This window comes from Cololabis saira, chromosome 23, assembly GCF_033807715.1.
Source record: "Cololabis saira isolate AMF1-May2022 chromosome 23, fColSai1.1, whole genome shotgun sequence".
NCBI classification, from domain to species: domain Eukaryota; kingdom Metazoa; phylum Chordata; class Actinopteri; order Beloniformes; family Belonidae; genus Cololabis; species Cololabis saira.
The window spans coordinates 27,624,504-27,644,994 of record NC_084609.1 but is presented as its reverse complement, the minus strand read 5'-3'; the positions used below and the strand labels follow the sequence as shown (position 1 = coordinate 27,644,994).

Sequence of the window (20,491 nt, the reverse complement as noted above, 5' to 3'; positions counted from 1 at the left end):
CACGCACACATGCACTTTTACTTTTCAGTCAAAAGGACCCCCCCCCCCATACATCCTCTGCTTCCTCCGCCGGCATGCACGTGCTTGTCCCCGTCCGGCAAAGCTGGACCTCATCCAGTCAAAACAAACATAAAACAGATCATCAATCACACTCAGCTTTTATTGCCAGGAAGTAGCGCGACCTGTTTTCGGTGGGTAGCTGCTGATCGCCGGAGCAAGCCGGCTCTTGTAGGTTGGTTCCTGAATTCACCGTCAACTGCCACTCTTCCTTTTGTTCACGAGCCAGTCTTTTTTTCCCCCTGTTTTTTTTGTCCAAATGGAGCAACTTCAAAGACATCTGCCAACCGAAGCGAAAGGCCCGTGCTTGTCTCCAAACCACTCAAACACGCACGTTCAATCCCTCGTTTTCCTGCCTTCACAGTGAAGGATGGGAAGTGTGAAGTGATGGTACCGAATGGAAAAAGCTTTATGGCTTAAATTGAAATGCCGGCCGGCAAAAACCCAACAAGGTTAACATCGGCTCAACTAGTAATGGATTATATGAATACCCAAAACACTGAAACATGAAAGAGCAAAAGATCTCACTGAGGAATGAGGAAAATATTGATGGATTTAACGCTCTTAATATTTCCATGAGCCCTTCCGACACTATTCTTTTTAAATAACTCTCAAAGCTCAGGGGCTTCAAATGATTTTAGGACCCAAATAAAATCATTTAGGTTCCATATTTACCATTGTTTTGTGCAAACAAAGCTCTGTATAACTACACTTAATCTACACTAGAAATGCTAAGAAGATTAAATCCGTGGGAAAACATTTTACTCTCTTAACCATTTTCTATGCAAGCTCCCAAAATATTAAACACTTAAAACTCTGCTTGGATGTCGGGTTGAACCAGGTTGAGTATACTGCGACTGCACCTCTTCAGGAATCCAACTACACGTCTTGGAGACTGGTACCGCTGTGACCGATGGCTCAAACATGAAAAATATGGAGGTTGTTAATGGAAAATCGATTCAACAATCGTTTTTAACCTTTATAATGTCTCTTCCATTTTCTATGTTCCAAAGAAAATCATATATTAGCTCCTTTCACACCAACAGAACCAGACTTACACTCAGTAACTGTGGCTGGCAGTCGTTTTCAGACGGACTAAAGTCCCTTGCACATCGGTGGATACCCCGCGTTTAACACGTAGCAGGTTGTCCTTCGTCAATTTCTTCGTCATACTAATAAATGCCAAATCAGATTTCTTCCTGATGGCCTACGCTTTGACCCAATCCGACGCTTTATTGTATCCAAAGGTAAATTTGCCTTGCAATAAGGTGGTCTAGCGAGTCCAGACACCATCAGCACATACATGCATACGAAATACAACATAAGCATAAACCATGGTCACAACACGGCATAAAAGGATGTGTGGCTGACATTTGATTGGCTCGCCGTCGCACCAATATCGGCACCAATGTCGTCGCACCAATGCCACCAATACAGAGTCCATTTCTGACTATGCTTGTCGTCACCACATTCAAAGTCAACGAAATGCAAAGAGGTGGGCAGGTCTAACTAGTCCCCCGGAGTTGGACACACTTTGGTCAGCAAATCCATATCCCTCAAATAATTCCATTAAAGTCAGCTTTATTTATACTAGCATCAAATCACGGTAAATGTCCTCTCAAAGCAACTCAAAAACACAGTTCAACCCGTTGGAGTGAATGTACAAAGACAAGCTCCAACAGTAGCTGGACTAAAGTCTTCATACTTTAAACCCCAACAATGACTCAACTTGTTGAAACGGCTGAGAAGAAAAAACAGAAGGAGGCAGTGAAAGAGTCTACATGGTGCATTACACACCATAAACAAGGGCCACAGATACAGATCTGTGCTCCCGACTGCAGACTGTCGGCTCAGGGTATCGGGGTCTTGGTGACGTCTCGAGTCTGCACCCAAGCAGCCGAGACGGTGGTTTCCGTTAACGACTGCTAGGGCTTGCACGAAAGGGTTCGCACAAAAGGCCCTGTACAGTTTAAGAAAACACAATCTTGGACGGAAGACATTTAAATCTCGGTGCTGACTAAAAAGCAGCTCGTGAAGCCGAATTGGGTGATGGAAAGTGTGGAATCAGTCGGATAAGCGAATCGGACTTGACAGTAACGTCTCTTCCAAGCATCTCCGAGTGTCCCAGTTTTGGGAAACTGCAGTCCCGAATCTCTAAAGCAGAATTTGGAAATAGTTATTTTCCCCATTTGTGTCTGCACGCCAAAGCTACGATCAACATCTCCTCTTCCTTTTGTTTCAAATAAAACATCACTTCCTGCGTCGCAGGAAAGAGCTACCAAACCAAACGGGTTTATAAAGGACTTTATTCACGAACATTAAACGAGAGAAGGGGCATTTGCGGCTTTTTTTGCGTCTCCAATAAAAGTTGGACTGGAGCCGCCATGGCCGCTGCTTGCGTGCGTGACTTGTGGTGTTTTGAGCTCAGCAACCCCCACGTTAGCAGCGCCATGTGGAGTGTGTCGCGAACAGGAAGAGAAGGGGGCTGCGCTCGGCGCGCTCGCTGGCATGCGAGAACAGTTTCCCTTTCAGAGGAGAAGAGAGAGCGAGTTAAAGCACACACACACACACACACACACACACGCAACAACAACAACATTTATTCAGGAAGCGCCGTCTGCCCACTCAGGAAATTCCTGAGGACAGGAGCTGCTTCCAGGGGCAGGAAATTTCCCCTCAGAAAAACCAAACATGCACATGACACACACACACTTTAACAGTTAAGCAAGAGAGGAAGAGAGACCGAAGGAAGGAGGAGGGGGTTGCAGCCTTGTACGGTAATCACACACACACACACACACACACACACACACACACACACACACACACACACACACACACACACACACACACACACACACACACACACACACACACACACACACACACACACACACACACATACACGGTAATCACACACACACACACACACACACACACACACACACACACACACACACACACACACACACACACACACACACACACACACACACGTTTACACAATCTACACCTACACTACCTCTGGCGAGCTTTGCACAAAGACAAGATTCACTCACATTCATCCACCCACTCATACAAGCATGCATAGTGCAAACCCAGCTGTGAGAACACACACACAAACACACACACACACGCACGGACACGGTGAACCAGCTCGTCTTGTTTCCATGGACATAGATTTTTCTTTTCAAATCATCCATAAAGATCCTCCTAATGCGACAGCCGCTGCTCCTTTGCCTTCCGAGCGTGTTGTTAAAAGACAATACCTTACGACTCGTGACTTAAACCTTTAAATAATTCACCGCTTCCTCGCCGACGAGCCCTCGCTTGCAGCGTGATCAGACTACGTAGGCGCCATGTTGGCCGACAAAGTTAAACTAAAAGCCAACAAATCCAGCTCCTCGGAGTCGGCGCTCCGTCAATCGCGTCTTTGTCCCGCCGGGTCCTCACGAGCTAGACAAAACACGCCGGCACCGACGGTTGATGGACGCACCGCAAAAGTTACGTCTGTCTGCTCGTTTGCCTGCAGGACGATTCCTGTGATTACCCAGTTGTTTAGCCACACTGACACAAAAAAGATGAATCATTTATGGCTTGAGGATTGTTGGAAATGCCTTCTCGTGATTAGTCCAAGGATGAGGTTGACACATGCCCCAGTGAGACCGACAGCACTTGATGTATATCGATTATATGTCTATTAAATGGTCAGAAAATTCAAAATGTATCAAATAAAGGAAAATGCCTGGTAATCTGCTGTAGATTTAATCTGCCACGTGATGAGCCCAGCCAGCCATTCTAATTATTTCCCCAACGTTCGATTTATCTTTGGGGACAGAATCAAACAGATGCAGGTGAGACTGCCTCAACATCTGGGTAGACAAACAACCAGACAGATAAATGTAGCATGTGTCATTGGCAGAGCTACAACCAGGCTGGTATTAACCGTACAAACCGTCCAGTGGAGTAAAAACGCAGGTCTGGGGTTGTTTTCACGACTTGGGGTTGCAACACTGACTTGGGCTGTGTTTGCCGTCTCTGCAATCTCAAACGAGCCAAACCTTTTGAATAAGGCATTTACCTCCTCGCCTGAGACGGCGCCGGAGAATAACTGCCGGAGAAGACGAGACAACGATGTCTACACCCTCGTCTATCGGTTAAAAGAGCGCAACGGTTCTGTTTTCGGCATCGCACAGTCCACTTCCTGCATTCGATCCACTTGAAAGGGACCGAGACCTGCGTCTCCAGGCAGACCGGAGTTTGCTTCTTTGATCCGCATCAGAGTTCAATCGCATGTTTCCACCCCATCAAGTTAACAGGACCTTCCCAGTCCGGGCAGTTCTGGTGTAAATTCACCCCTGGACTGTTGGTTGTTTGTTTTCCAGGAAAAACTTGTGGAACGTAACAGTCGCACCCTCGACTGGTTAGCAACTTCTTACTTAACCACTTAACATCACTTTAGACGGCATATTATATCGCTTAGAGCCGTAACTCAAAACTAATCCTGACTAATCCAGGTTCTGCCATTCAAAGGGAACAAAGCGATGCACTTATCTTGATCGCGATTGGCAGAAAGACTTTCATGTATGCAGTGGTTCCACCAAAGATGTGTTGATTAAAGTGAATTCAAACAGCAAATGTCCCCAACAAGTGACAAAGCACTATCGCTGCCATCTCAGTTGGTTTGCGTAGCGGCGCTTGGACGCTCCTGTATGAGTGATGAAGTCCATCGTACTGCGTTGCTGTTGGTTCGGTGTATTCTGTACCGATAGAAAGGTGGAACGAACCCGTTTCATGAGTGATAGCGTTCATAAAGAGGATGGGAGGCCAGGCTACCAAGCCATGTGCTTAATCTACCGTCTGGATCTGGACGCTTGTGACCGTGTCTCGCTCTGCAGACACAAGTGTTAACAACAGCTGTAAAAACACACCACAGAAATCAGAACAGCAACCACTTGCAAAACCCAGCTACGGCTCAAGGTACGAACCATGCAGGGAAGGATGGACCAGCGACACCGGGACAAACCTACTGCTGCAGCTCTTTCAGAAGTAACAATAAAACCCAGCAGCAGATTGTGAATGAGGAGCTGCCACTCACCACCTCTGAGCTTCAGGTTTAAGAGGTAAAAATAAAAGTCTAAAAGGAGGCTGACGCATGCAACAGATGTGATGTAGGCGGTGATCGGTTCATTGATGGTGATGCAGATGTGTGAAATAATTAGCTCATCGTTTCTCACATACACAAGTAGACTTGGCAACACAAGACTTATTGCTATATTTTCGCAATTCCAAACAGAAACGCTCAACATCAGCTCCCTCAAACCTTCAAACCATGTACACACTCGATATATATTGATATATATGATCAATGAGGAAGGTTTGGTGGCATTTTTGCCATTTTAGCTTTTCCCATCACCAGACTTGGCATAAAAGCTCAACATTTTGACAAATTAGTAAAGAAAAGAGAAAAAAAACGAAGGTTAATGTGGCATTAAACCGTACACCAATCTCAAGATCGCATGATGAGGTGACGTGCGTCGAACAAGCAGCAGATCTACGTGGAACCACCTGGCAGATGCAAATGTGTGCGCGAGAGCCACAACGGGGAGTTAAACCGGTTACAGGGCTGGAGAAAGAGACACAGAGGTGGGATAGAGAAGCAGATATGACAACAGAGCAGTTTGTCAAGCTTCAAAGAGTCACAACTGTGGGAATAATGACAGAAACTTTTCTTAAATAGCTGCACTTTTCTCCCCTTTGGGCTGGATTCTTGATTTCAAACGTACAATCTAAACCCATCAACCGATTCCGAGGCACGAGCTCTCTTAGGTCGTCATTTCATATGAATTTAGCTCTCGGGAGGGATTGGTTATCAACACTTTATTTTTCCACTTTAAACAAATGAAACATCAGGTACACCTGCCAGCCACTTCATTAGGAACGCCTCGCAAACATGAGAGTGCTCTTCCAACGGCTCCAACTCTTCACGACACCAACAAATCAAGGTGCTGCCAATATTTCTCAGAGGTCCATATTTACCTGATTGCTGCACATCTTTGATGCAAACGTTTCTTTCCACACCACCGCGAGATGAGTTAAGCTTAGCGCCAGAGTGCGTTACACTGTTGGAAACATCCATCAGTAGATGGGTATACTGTGGTCATTTAGTGGTACAACTGCTCAGAAAAAACACAGGGGTGGGCTTGTGGTGCTTAAACGTCACTGAGTTGGTACTGAAATGCTTGGAGTGTGATAACAAAAAGGTCTACCAACACCATTATACCAGCACTGCTAACGAGAACCGCTGATACCGGGCAGAACGTGTGAACCGGAGCTTCAGTGTGGTCTTCTGCTGTTGTCCATCTTCTTTAACCCTGTACTGTCTTTGGGTCAAAATGACCTAATTCTCCTGTTCCTTCTTTCCTCCTGCTCTCTCCTTCCTTCTTTCCTCCCTTCCTTCCTTCCTTCCTCTCTTCCTTCTTTTTTTTCCTTCCTTCCTTCTTTTCTCCCTTCCTTCTTTTCTACCTTCCTTCCTTATTTCCTCCCTTCTTTTCTGCCTTCCTTCCTCCTTTCCTCCCTACCTTCTTTCCTCCCTTCCTTCCTTCTTTTCTTCCTTCCTTCCTTCTTTCCTTCCTTCCTTCTTTCCTCCCTTCCTTCCTTCTTTCCTCCCTTCCTTCCTTCTTTCCTCCCTTCCTTCCTTCTTTTCTCCCTTCCTTCCTTCTTTTCTCCCTTCCTTCCTTCTTTCCTCCCTTCTTTCTTCTTTCCTCCCTTCTTCCCTCCCTTCTTCCCTCCCTTCCTTCCTTCTTTCCTCCCCCCGTTCCTTACTTCTTTTCTCCATTCCGCCCTTCCTCCCTCCCTTCTTTTCTCCCTTCCTGCTTTCCTCACTTCCTTCCTTCCTTTTCTCCCTTCCTTCCTTCTTTTCTTTCTCCCTTCCTTCCTTCTTTTCTTTCTTCCTTCCTTCCTTCTTTTCTTCCTTCCTTCCTTCTTTTCTTTCTTCCTTCCTTCCTTCCTTCTTTTCTTTCTCCCTCCCTTCCTTCTTTCCTTCCTTCTTCCCTTCCTCCTTCCTTGACCCGTAGACAGCACCAAGGGTTAAGGTACAGATGTGTCTTTAGAGGTGGTCGTTTGTGTTGACAGGTGCTTATTTGAGGAACTGTTGCCTCTCTATCATCTCACAGCAGCCTGGGTGTTCTGCTCTGACCTGTGGCATCAACGTGGTGACGGATATCCTCTCTTGTTTGGACCGGTCTCTGTCAACCCCAGATGTAGTTGTGAATGAACATCCTAGATAATTAACCCAGCTGGGACCTCAATCATCCACCTTCCCAGTTTTGATGCTCGGTTTGAACTGGAACAGGTCGTCTTGACTATCTCCACAAGCCTAAACACCGTGACCTCATGCTCCCGCGCCATCGGCTCGCGACACGTGTCAATAACCGACTGAACAAAGGGGGGGTGATACACTGACCGATGAGGAACTTCATCTGCATCAGGTCCACCAAAAATGATTTGAAGCCCTTTTAGATTTACATTTCAGATGCATTTAGTAACAAATTGAAAGCAGACTGCGATTGTTGTTATAGGAAATACAAATGTTGACCTCAAAACAAAGCAAAAGCAAGAGAATTGTTGAAAATTGATGAAGACACGGAGCCACCCCCTCTGGTGATACGGGTAGACAAGATTAGATTAGAGGTTAAAATACAATACACAAGAAGAGGAGACGGTGGGGAAAAGCAGATGTTTAGCATTGGGGGGTCTTATCTGCGTTCTGGGTGGGCAACCCAGGTGAGAAAAATAACAAAGGAGTTGGAAGTGACACGTTCCGGGGGTCTTTACCGTAGCTAGGCTCCACCAATGAAATTCATTTGCAAAGAACACTCCCCTTTTTGTATAAAAAAGGGGAGTGCTCAAGTAAAAAAACATTTACTTGAGTAGATTTGTGAAGGAGAAACTGTTCCTCTTACTCCGCTACATTAGGCTACGTTGAGCTGTTACTTTTCTTTTATCCCTTTTATCCACGTACGCGTCAATCTCATGACATCACTGGGTGATTCTTTGGGAAAAATGTTTGTTTTTGCATGTTTTGTCACATTTACACAGATTCAAACACACACACAGTTTCTATGAGTTCATGTTTGTTCTAGTTCTGCCTGGTTAAAAAAGAAAAGTACAAAGGCTTGATATTTTGTGCTACTTGTACTTATTTTTTTTATTATGTTATCATTTTATTTAATGTATTATGTATTAAAGTACTTGAATGTACTTTAAGATTATTTTAATTGATATGTTTTATTAATTTTAATTTATTTTATTGATTTAATTTGCCTGAAGATGATTATTTTGTACTTTTGTCTGTTTGAATTAAATAAGGAACTGGATCGATGACCAGATGTGCATTTCCTTTCCTACCCACCATGGTCTGAGATAAATGTACCTCCGACCGGAAAACATATTAAAAGCGTGTGTTAACCTTTGTTTCTATTCCACTAGTTTTCTTTTGGTTCGCCAGACAAAAGAACACAAATCTTTCAGAATAAAGACACATTTCTGGGAGGAGACGGCTCCCTGTAATGTATCTTCGCAGGGTTTGCAGTGTTTTTCGCTCGTGTCTCAGTGAGACGGTTACAAATTGAGCCTGGTAGCATTCTTTAGTGTGAGGAGCAGGCTGCAACTCTCCCCGATCTAATCCACTTCCTCCCCAGGAAATGGAGAAGGCGGATTTCTGCCCACACTGCAATTTCCTCCCTCATTTTTTTTTCTCCTTTCTGTCTTTTTTCACTCTGCTCCTCCTCCTGCTGCACCTCCACTACCACCCCCCCTTTCTTCTCTTCATCTTTCTCCCTATCATTCACCCCCCCCTCCCTTCCCTATGGGGTGGTGTGGGGGGCTAATGGACGGCTCGTTTTCCAGCATGTGTGTTTAGACAGCACAGGACAGGAGAGGACAAGACAAAAGGAGGTGTTTAGGGCTGCTGGAGTGGTGACGGAGACGAGTGGCCGTCTGTCTGACGGATAAGCAGCGGCCATAAACTAAACCCAGACCAAGTGCCGGGGTGGGATTAGGGGCAAGCTGAGAGAAGAACTGTGTTTGACATCTGATGAACACAAAGCAGGACTTCCACATGTCTGTGGCTGAGAACTGACCCGTCGGTTTACTCGGCAGGAAATCAACGCGGACCTGTTGAGCGCTCTTCCTTTTTTCTGCAACAATGCAAAAGAGGAAGTGCGCTCAGGGGGAGTTTCCTGCTCATCTCGTCCAGCTTCAGCCGGCACCAAAAACCTCTACCAAAAGAGCTGAACTTCACACTTAGGAGAGAATAAATACGCTGGTTAAACATTGATGGGTGCGGGGATGAAGCCGCTCCGGGTTACTCTTTGAACCGACTCTATCTCCTGGCGCTGCTCCAGCCCCGCCTCCTCTACGATTGAGTAAGAGATGAATGAGCAGATGCAACCAGAGCTGTGACCGTCCGTGTCGGTTCACTTTAACACCTAAACCAAAAGACTTCTTCCTCTCATCATTCTTCCTTCAGTTATTTCTGAAAAACGTAGTTTGAACAAACAACGAGCAGCTGATTGATACCGTTCAACAAACCCCTCACATCTCCAGCGGTCATCTCCCTCTTTGTCCCGGATGTTCGCACCAGCAAGTGTTCCAGCCAACACAACAAGCATGTCTTCAATGAAAAGATGCCTGGACTGTCTTCATTTTGCACTGAGTCACACAAAATGTGCAACAAAACAACCTCCTACAAAAAGAAAGTTATACAGTACATTGCAGTTGCTCAATGTACAACCTTAGAAAAACCACTCGAGGGTGAAATAGGGCAGCAACCGCAAAATCCCAACAAGTTAAAACATGTAATCCTACTTGGAGCCTGAAAACATCCTAAAAAACTCTCGAAAGTCACTTTAAAAACAGTGCACACTACAAGAACAGATTGATTTTGATAACCTGCATTGAGTATGATGCAAACAACTGCACAATTTGCAGTATGAGAAAAAGTAACACCTAACGGGTCACTACAGCAGTTACAACATCTTTGTTTTTTCCATTTCCCAAAACCAGAAGCCACAAACGTCACAGAATATTCAGTTTTTATAGTGACGTAATACATGCTAACAGCGACCCCAGGTCAATGTGTCGTGCACACAGTGGAGTTAAAGAGGTCTGAGAGCAGCTGAAAGCTGACTTATCCGGACTCTGAACATTTCCCATTTGTTAGTCTTTAACCCAAGAAGACGTTAGTGAAGGAAAAGCTGGAAATTTGCCTGCTGCGTCTCTGAAAACAATAACGTGCACTGAAACTTCAACGTGGACCATTTTTGGCCTTTTACATTAGACATGTCTATGTTCCACTTGTGTTGTCAATAACTTTAAATAACGTTCGCTAGCTAAATCATGCCTCCGTTATAGTGACGGACCCGGTAGGAACCGCTGACGTAGCTACAACAACACCACCTTCCACTCGGGGGGCTTTCTAGGGCCACGCTGAAGGGCCAATCCCAATACGCCCCCTACTTTCTACCACTAGCCCTCAAAATGAAGCCACAGGCGTAGGGCCTTTGTAATCGTCCCTAGGGATTGGGACACCACTTGCTACGTCACTGTGTGGTTTACGTTCGGGTACGTAAGCGACTGCGTAGTTATGTTTGCACATACGTCACACCATATCAGGAAGCCCAGAGCTAAAAGCTGTTTTAATTTCAGCTGTAGAGCTGTTAATATACCACTTTATTAAGTTTTAATATTTTTTCAGGCGTAAAAGTAACCGTTAAGATCCCCAACCTGGGCTCAGTTTATCCAAATAACACCTGTTAAGAAATTTGATCCGATGTTTTCGGGATGAGAGGAGGCGCCGGCTCGGGAGCTGATTTATGGTTCCGCATTAAATCGACGCAGAGCCTAAGGCGTAGGGTACGCGTAGGTTACGGTGTAGGGTACGCGGCGACGCGTACCCTACACCGTAGGCTCTGCGTTGGTGTAACGCGGAACCATAAATCAGTCTTTATTTTGGCGAGGTCTGAAGATGCAACGAAACAACGGGCAAACGAGTGATTATGTACATTCACTGAGTGAATATTATGAAAGTAAAATATATATTTCTCGCTAGAAATGTAATCAAAATGCATTTTTATGCAGAAACTAACTCAAAATATTGATTTTATTCACTAAAAAATAAGAAATGTCCGCCATGTTTTTTTGTTTGATTCAGTCTGAAAATGATGACGTAAAGCATTCTGGGAAATTTTCTCTGGCTGTGAAGGGCTTCATACATTCATACACACTACCCCTAGATGCAAAGAGGAATTGGGACACCACTACCCTCACGGGAACACGCAAAATTTAGGGTTTTGAAAAGTAGGACTAGGGGGGGAATTGGGACTGGGCCGAAGTATCCAACCCTTGTTTCAATAAATCTCTTGGCCGGGCAGGTCCTGGTAACGGAAACAAGCACCACATTTGAGGAAACCCCAGGACTCCCAACCTAAAAGTTAACAAATAATTATAGGAGACGTTGCTTAAAGGTTGTTGTTGTTTGAAACGTTAACTAGCTCAAGTCTAGTTCTGGTTGTTTCAACAAAACCCATACTCTTAAACTGAGCTACTGGCATAATTAGAGACAGTGTCCTCCGAATGACCTGTTCTCTTCCTGTCTCAAAGCGTATTCAGACGGCCAATCATGTTGATGAACGTCAGTTGTTTAACCGAGTTAGCTATCCAACATTAGCACTAACATCGGCCACTGGTATTGATTTCTGTGTTTGCTGAGAACCTAAAGCCCAGGCATCAGAATCGGGAGCGAAGAGAAAAAAGATGAAATAGGAACATCTTTACACTGTATCCTGCAGATCACTGAAACGGCACAAGGCTTTCTTCCAAATAAGAGCGTGGTTATCCTGAAACAACTGCTCAGAGGACCTTTAATGCCTCTTATTCTTTCAAAAATGCCCCCAAAGCACCCGTTTCTTTAAGCTCTCAGTGGGACAACCATCAACGGTGAGCACCTGGTTGGTTTCTAAAGCGTGGAAATAAATCTAAGCTTAAAGAAGTTCAATTCTACAGGACTGTCTCAGAAAATTAGAATATTGTGATAAAGTTCTTTATTTTCTGTAATGCAATTAAAAAAACAAAAATGTCATACATTCTGGATTCATTACAAATCAACTGAAATATTGCAAACCTTTTATTATTTTAATATTACTGATTATGGTTTACAGTTTAAGATTAAGATTCCCAGAATATTCCAATTTTTTGAGATAGGATATTTGAGTTTTCTTAAACTGTAAGCCATGATCAGCAATATTAAAATAATAAAAGGCTTGCAATATTTCAGTCGATTTGTAATGAATTCAGAATGTATGACATTTTTGTTTTTGTAATTGCATTACAGAAAATCACAATATTCTAATTTTCTGAGACAGTCCTGTAATTTCAAGGCATAACATTGAAATATTAATTTCCTTCCTCTTCCCCCTTTCTAACTCCTTATAAGCGGTGACTAACTCCACCAATGGAAATAACTACAACGGGCTGAACTACAACATTGAGAGATGAATGAATGTGATGATTATATATATATACTTACACACAAACTATCCCTCCTCTAAACTTCTGATTCAGAAGAAGGGACAGGCCACTCGTACACTGACAACGTGTGCGATGGTTTTTAACTGCCGAGGCATTATACCACAACACTTATCTGTTCCTGCTCTTGCGCTGATAAAACCGGGTGTTTATTTGTGTTTCTAAACTCTCTGATGTCGTAAATTCAAGACGCTCAACCTGTGTCAGCAGAAAAATACCAAAGATGTCACCGTCCCCCGGCGGCATCACCAGACACGAAACACCCAGCCAGACAATGGAGGGAGCAAAATAAAAGAAATGAAAGTTCAAACGCTGTGTGTCGCCGTCTCTGTTCGTGTGTGTGTGTGTGTGTGTGTGTGTGTGTGTTGGTGTGTGTGACTCACGCAGGTGTGCAGGCAGCCTGGCGGGGTCGTCCTCCATTCGGCTGGCCGTCCTCGCGGCGGGGGCATGGATGGGGGAGGAAGTGGAGTTTGGCAGCGGGTTTGCGGAAGGACTGAAAGAGCCTCTCTCCTGCCGTCAGGAAACACAGAAGACAAAACGTTGGCTGGGAACGCGCGGGGCGAATGCCCTGAACCCAAACGGCCCCCGTTGCCGTCTCACCCCACCTCACCCTGCACCAGAGGTGTCAAAAGTATTCACATTCATTCCTCAGGTAGAAGTATAGATACTAGAGTTTAAAAATACTCCTGTAGAAGTTGAAGTATCAACCCAAGTTTTTTACTCAAGTAAAAGTATAAAAGTACCGGTTTCAAAACGACTTAAAGTATAAAAGTAAAAGTAATGTAAGGGGAAAAAGCCATTGAAAATGAATGCATCTTAGTATAATGCAAATATATTAAAGAAGCATATATGTGTACTATTGAGCATTAACATGTGTTTCAGAGAGCAGGAGATATGATGACTAGTTGCCTATAAGTATTGTAATGGTGCAAAAAGTCAAACTTCAGAGGCATGTTATCATTTATCCTAACCTTTATTGGAATGTACATCCAAGTTTAGTTGCAGGAATCTGAGGGAATGGATGTAAGAACAAAACTGGACAAGAACATCTGAAACAACCACAACCAAATTCACTCTATCCGGATGGAGCAATTTAACTGGATAGTTTTTTTTTAAAGGCCGAAATGAAATAGAGTAACGAGGCTGTTTTTAAAATGTAAGGAGTAAAAAGTACAGATAATTGTGTGAAAATGTAAGGAGTAAAAGTAAAAAGTCGTCTGAAAAATAATTACTCCAGTGAAGTATAGATAACCAAAATTTCTACTTAAGGTAACAAAGTATTTGTACTTCGTTACTTGACACCTCTGCCCTGCACCCACGGCAACCGCCACCCCCGATGGGGAGAGGGGGACGCAACAACACCGGCAAGCTCTCTAGCAGCTTCCTGGGGAACTTAATATACAGAATGCCGGGCATGCTTTAGCACATGCGTTGCTGTGCACGGCAATGAGGAGAAAACAAAGCAACACTGTTGGTTGAGATGTTCAAGGAGACATAAGTCCCTTTTTTCTTTTAAAGTTCTCTGTGACATGCGATGGTCAAAGTACGAGAGACAAAGCAGTCTCTTCAGCCTCATCTTCACAGCTCTGTTCACAACAGCCGGTTTTGGGGGCAGAGTCAGACCCCCAAGTCCTCCCTCTGATCTACCCAGCTCCACAGGAAAGATGTATAATCAAGTAGATATAAAGATGGAGAAGCTGCAAAATTCTGGTCTGGCCTGGGCCTGTGATGTCACAGTTCCCTGTTCATGTAAAATATAAAAGCATCACATTTTCTCACACTGTTGACCCCACACAAGCTTGAGGACCCTCCCTTATCTTTAAGGGCTCCTGTTTGGGAACACTTCAGTTTCCCGGTGAAAAACAACAACGGACAAGTAGATAAGACGAGAGCGGTGCGCCGATGTTGTTCACATGTTTCTGGAACGAAACCGGCACCGTGTCCACGCTGCTACCTTTGGTATTTAAACAGGCATCTGCCAGTAATTCAGATCAGGCTAAAGCTATAAGTAATGCCACTGGTGTTTTTATAGGGTCGGATCTGCAACCATACTCGGGTTTTAAACATGTTTTATATTTTGTTTAATTTAAAAATATTGTATTTATTAGAGGACTTGCTAATAGATTTAAGCAGTATTCTGTTTTTTATTCCTATTTTTATATTTTTTTAATGTTTCATTTTTATAAGAAAATGTATAAACCATTGTTTGCAAAAGTTAAAAACTAAACGAAAAGCTTTTTTTTTTTTTTTCTTCCGAAATTCCCGAAAATGAACCGGACTGTGACCTCAAAACCAAATTACGTACTGAGCCGAGATTTTTACATACCGTTACACCCCTAGTTCTCTTTAACACCAAACTTTGATCCAAGAGGCGCATCATTTAATAAAAAAAGAGGAACAAAATCATATCAAAAACATCCATCATATCCTCTTTCATCCTGTTCAAGGTTACTGATGCAGAGTCACCGTTAACAGTTAACATTAAAGTATGATATTGCACAAATATATTTTTAAAAATTACCCTCAGTCAAAAACATCAGATGTAAAGCAAATATGAAAATGTGACGGAAATATTTCAACTAGACAATGTCAAATCTTTATTGAGCAGTTTACACAGTTTACAATGCAAAAACAGCCCATACATCTTGTCTTTTGACAACAGGGTGAAAAAAATGGTTTTAACTAGAATTATTAAAGCTAAACTAATAGTCTGAAATAGTCGCCTGAAATTCTTGGAACTAAGCTTTTTCTATTTAGAAATGAGCTTCTGCAGTCTAGTAGCTATGGTAACGGTAATGCGTTTACAAAGCTGGTCAGTTCATCAGTTGAGACTGTTTCATAATCTAAAGCAAGTTGAGGAAGCCGTCAAGCAAAAGAGCAAACAACCCCCTGGTTTTATCTTTACATTGATTCTCATTGCGGTTTGGTCCACGTGTGGTTCCCTCCCAGCACGTCGTTGTTCAGGGGGTTTCCGTTATTGATAGTGGGACATAACCGATACTTTTATTGGTACCACCTCAGGCGATGTTCCAAGCGACGCGAGCCAAGATACAGGTGACATAAAGACACTAGGGACCAGAGATGGGACGGAGCATCATCAGCTGTAGAGACGTCTTTGTTGAAAAGAACAGTAAAAGCTCGTAACGCCTCATCGAGGTCAGGCAAAGACAAAAGACTGCAACGATGATGAGTAAGACATCTCAACAATGTGGTTCTAACAAGTTAAAGAATGTGAAGTATCCCCCCAAGCTGAGCTCTACCAGAGAGATGTGGGTCTCTGGTTTCCTTTTATCACATTTATACAACTGTGAACTACCAATCGATGATTTAGTCACTCCTTGATGAAAGTAGAAGCTCCCTTTAGGACGCTCTGAAGTTTCCGGCGCCTCGCTCTGCTACTGTACAGGACACCCACTAAATCTAGGTTACACTGTGGTGTTTTCTAGTTTGTCTTGTTGACTGGTTTCCTTTCCAGCAAATAAAAAAGACACAGCATGAGGGCACCTAAATTTCTTGAGGAAATGAAGTGCTCGGTGGGTTTTTTTTTTTGTGTGTTTCTGGTTTCAGCCTGCTGTCACCACCCAGCCACTTTGAGACAGGCACACCAACAGCATGTACCAGGAATTTCCTGTGGAAGCCAAGCAATAATCTTACAGTCCCCCATTTCCTCCTCTCAGAGGCAAAGGCCTGTCTCTACCCTCAGGAGGAAAAAAAACTCATGGACCAGCTTCAACAGTTTTTGTTCGGGGGTGGGGGGCAGTACGAACGAAGCCCATGAGAAAGGCGTAGGGAAAGTGATTTGTGGCGGAACTGGGTTGCGGTATGAAGTGGACGAGGGGGGTCTTCCTCTTTCACCGGAGGTAGGACTTCACCGAGTCAAGTGCTCGTTCGTTCTTCAGCAATCATGAGCTGACATGAGGCTTAGCAATGAGCAGACATCTCTCATGAACAAAACACACTATTTCACTTATAAATGTGGAAAGAAGTTTCACCGATTTCCAGATAAATCAAATCGCAAATGATAATCTTTTGTTTTATATGTCTCAATAAGAGGATAAACCTTTCTTTTGGACAAGTGACATAGTCAAAGGAACTCATCCAACCGTTGATTAGACACAAGACGTTTGGACTTGGCATGACAAATGCTGCAGACCAGAGGGGTATAGTTAGTCCTCCTCCTTCAGAGGAAGCTTGAGTTGGTTATCTACCGCAATCTCATGCCATTCTCCGTCATCTCGGCCTGCTACTATGGATTATGTTCATTACTGATTAATGGAGGGATCGTTCAGATTGCAACATGTTAAACATGCACCGTCTGACCAAACACACAAAAACCCAAAGTCAGCTCTTTGATTACCCAAATTTATCTTCGTTTTTCTTTTTTTAAATCGGTTGATATTAAGTCTCATCTTCCCCAACCGCTGTGTGATGACATAAAACCAGCAAAGAAGAGCTAATAACATGCCATTTGTCATTGTGGTTCAACAGAAGCAGAGATGTTTCCTGCTATATGCAGACTATGGAGATGCACATGTCCATCTAGACTAGGGATGGGCGGTATGGACTAAAAAATGTATCACGATAATTTCTGGCATTTATCCCGATAATGATAAAAATGACGATAAAAAAATACCACTTCAACTCCACCTTTGTAACTATAAATCTATCACCACATTCAGTCTTTGGAGCCCCCAAAACACTGCTCTAAAAGAACAGTAAATGCTACTAAACGTCATCAATGGGAATTTATCTTCCTTTCTTTCAGGCTCCTTCCTTCCTTCCTTCCTTCCTTTCTTTCAGGCTGGCTCCTTCCTTCCTTTCTTTCAGGCTGGCTTCTTCCTTCCTTCCTTCCCACACACGTATGTTGTGCGTCGATTTAACGCAGAACCATAAATCAGCTTAACACAAAAACGTCATCAACGGGAATTTATCATTTTTACCGCAAGTTGACAAATTCTTACTGTGGGGAATTTTTTTGACGGTATATCGTGAACGGTAAAATATAGCCCATTCCTAATCTAGACACTAACCCCCCCCCCAACCACAAAGGTCAGTCTCAATATGAAAACTCAACACACAAAACTATGAAGCATTTAAGTTGTGCATCACATTTGCATCGTCTGTGTTGTGATCCAAAAGTTTTTCCGCGCAAATTCATGAGATTATAAAGTGACTATTTCTGAAATGTTTTTAGCAAATTATGATGTTCATAAAGAACCTGCTTGGAAATTTGCCAGTCATTTAAGTTTTTCTTTGCACTTTATCCTCAAATTCTACCGCTCATGTTCATGCGGAGCAACTAGCTCAATGATGTGCGACAAATATAATTTTATTTTTCTGTTTGCGAAGGTTTGTGTCCCGCTGTAATTACACCACCAAACACTAGGTGGCAGTGCAGGTTCTTTTTCTTCCCGTTTACGTCCTCTATGAACCTCCGACGTGACACTAATGCAAATGAAGCATACCTTATCTCAGGTGGAGCTAACAATAGTTAAGAAACGGTAGCTTTTACTAACATTACTCCATTGTTTTCCCCCAAAATCAAACACGTAAATCCCCCCGACGACATCCCCATTCTCTCTCTCTACCCACTTCAAGTCTGCAACTTGAATAAAGGGCCACTAGAGCCCCAAAAAAATCTTTAAAAAAATTTTTTTAAAAAGAATATCCAACGACTTCATTCTTCGCGTTTGGTTTAACGACCGGCTCAATAGCGCCCCCATGACTTGTGATGGTATTGCTTCATTTGGTCGGTAATCCTAAGTATGGAGAAAGCGTGCAAAAAAGACTGATGAAATCAATCCGGGGGGCACTGTTTGTCAAACGTTGAGCATAAAGGACCCCTTACGGTGCGTCAGAAATGCCATACTAAACAGTATATACTAAAAAGTATACTTAAATTCGGCACACTTTTGAGTAAATATCAGTAGTGTGCATTAATTCGGACGTACTATAAAGAGCGCACACGGCACTTCCTGCCGTTGGGAGGAAGTGACGTGTCACAGCAGCAGTAGCAGCACCGCTCTTTCCCATTTATTCTGGCCAAAACAAGATGACATTATATAATATTATTATATACCAATATTATAATATTAATATTACAACACTATGGTTGCGTCTGAAATCCCACCCTAATGAGTATGCAAAATGAGTATGTGAGATTTTTTAGTACGTCCGAAACATTAGCATGTACTCAATAGTAAGCTCTATCCATACTCCATATTCCGAAGAATTTTTTTTAGTGTGGATTGATGGACACTAGCCAAGCAGAAACTTCCCACAATGCAATGCAGCAGCGTTTGGTTGCTAAGTGATACGTATATGTCATAAGTATAATATTAAGTATAATAATATTATTATATAATATTCGTATATAATAATATTATATAATGTAATCTTGTTTGGGCCAGAATAAACGGGAAAGAGCGGAGCGGAGCTACTGATGCTGTGACAGGTTACCACGGTAACAACCCCCCCCTCCCAACGCCTGGAAGTGAAGTGTGCGCTCGTAATAGTACGTCCGAATTAATGCCTACTACTGATATTTACTCAAAAGTGTGCCAAATATAAGTATACTTTTTAGTATATACTTTTTAGTATGGCATTTCGGACGCACCGTATAAATACATTTCTCTGGAATTAGTATGGATAGCGCATACTTTTGAGTACGTACTAATGTTTCAGACGGACTAAAAAATCTTGCATACTCGTTAGGGTGGAAGTATGCAATTTCGGACGCAGCCATTATTTTAACATTTTAACTGTTCCAACTTTCCCTTTGTACTTTAGTTCTACAAAACAGCCCCCTCCTTCCCTTGGAATATTGACATTAGCCCTCCAAAAACCTACAACCGTTCCTGTTAGACCACTAAAGCCTCACAGGTTTGAGTCCCACACGTTTCCATGGTTGGGTCTGAATTAAACTGCGTCTTTTGGTCGCGCGCCCCGGTGGCGGCGCATCAAAGGCTGCGCCGCGCGCGTGCGGCCGCGAGCAACAGATGAGCGGCACAACAAACGGAGCTCGTTCCTCGCGGGGATAAAGAGTCCCCGGTGGAGGGAAGGGGAGCCGGGGCCGTTACCTTTCCCGCAGCCGGGGAGGATTCAGACATGGTCAACTTCTCCCTCCGTCCTCACTCTCCTCCGCTCTCCGTCGCTCTTTCTTCCCTAAAACACTCCGACGGCTGGGCTCGTTGTAATGGGACAAGTTGTTGTTTTCATGCAGCCCGCTTCTTTTTCTTCTCTCTTTTTCTCTCTGTTTTCCTCCGTGTTTGCGTGCCGGGTCCAACGGCTGCGGCCGCCGGCGTGAAAACTTCTGTCTTTTGTCTGCGCGCCGTTTTTTCCCTTCACATGTCGGCGGCGCGCTGGTTAATAATCCCTTCTTCTTCTTCCTGGAAGAGCGAGCCGGGCCTCTCTCATTGATCTGGACGTGTGTGTGTGAAACGGTGAAATGACGTGAATTCCCAGCAATGAGCCTTGCCCCCTTTTAAAGGGAAACCCGAGGCAGGAAACCGCCGCACAGCGCTGTGCAAACACACACTCAAGTCTTATTCTGATCAAACCTCCAGTCTACACGCGTTAAATCTAGATCAAGTAATTGTAATAAGCAAGATGAATAAGTACTGTTTATACTTTTTAAACCATGTGTGGTTACCTTATTCCACATGTGCATGACAGGGGCGCCTCCAAAAATGTTTCCTAGGGGGGGCCAGATGGGGCCACTTCAATTCTTGGGGTGGAACCAAAACTAAAAGCCATTATTACAGGATTTTATACTGTTGTAGTATACAGGCTCAGAAATACTTTTTACTTTCTAACTTGTCTGCATATATATTAATGGTTAATACCA

General features: G+C 43.6%; 1 protein-coding gene across 1 annotated transcript in view; it reads right to left on the bottom strand.

Moving 5' to 3' along the window:
- The window catches only part of etv6 (ETS variant transcription factor 6), a 56,941-nt gene extending 36,867 nt beyond the window's left edge, over positions 1-20,074 (bottom strand). Inside the window, exons 1-2 of the mRNA XM_061714754.1 lie at positions 19,725-20,074; positions 13,029-13,155 (exon numbers count right to left, since the gene is read on the bottom strand). Coding sequence (XP_061570738.1) covers positions 13,029-13,155; positions 19,725-19,754 — 157 coding nt within the window. The 5' untranslated portion in view covers positions 19,755-20,074. The remainder of the gene's footprint in view (positions 1-13,028; positions 13,156-19,724) is intronic.
- Between the last annotated feature and the right edge of the window lie 417 nt (positions 20,075-20,491).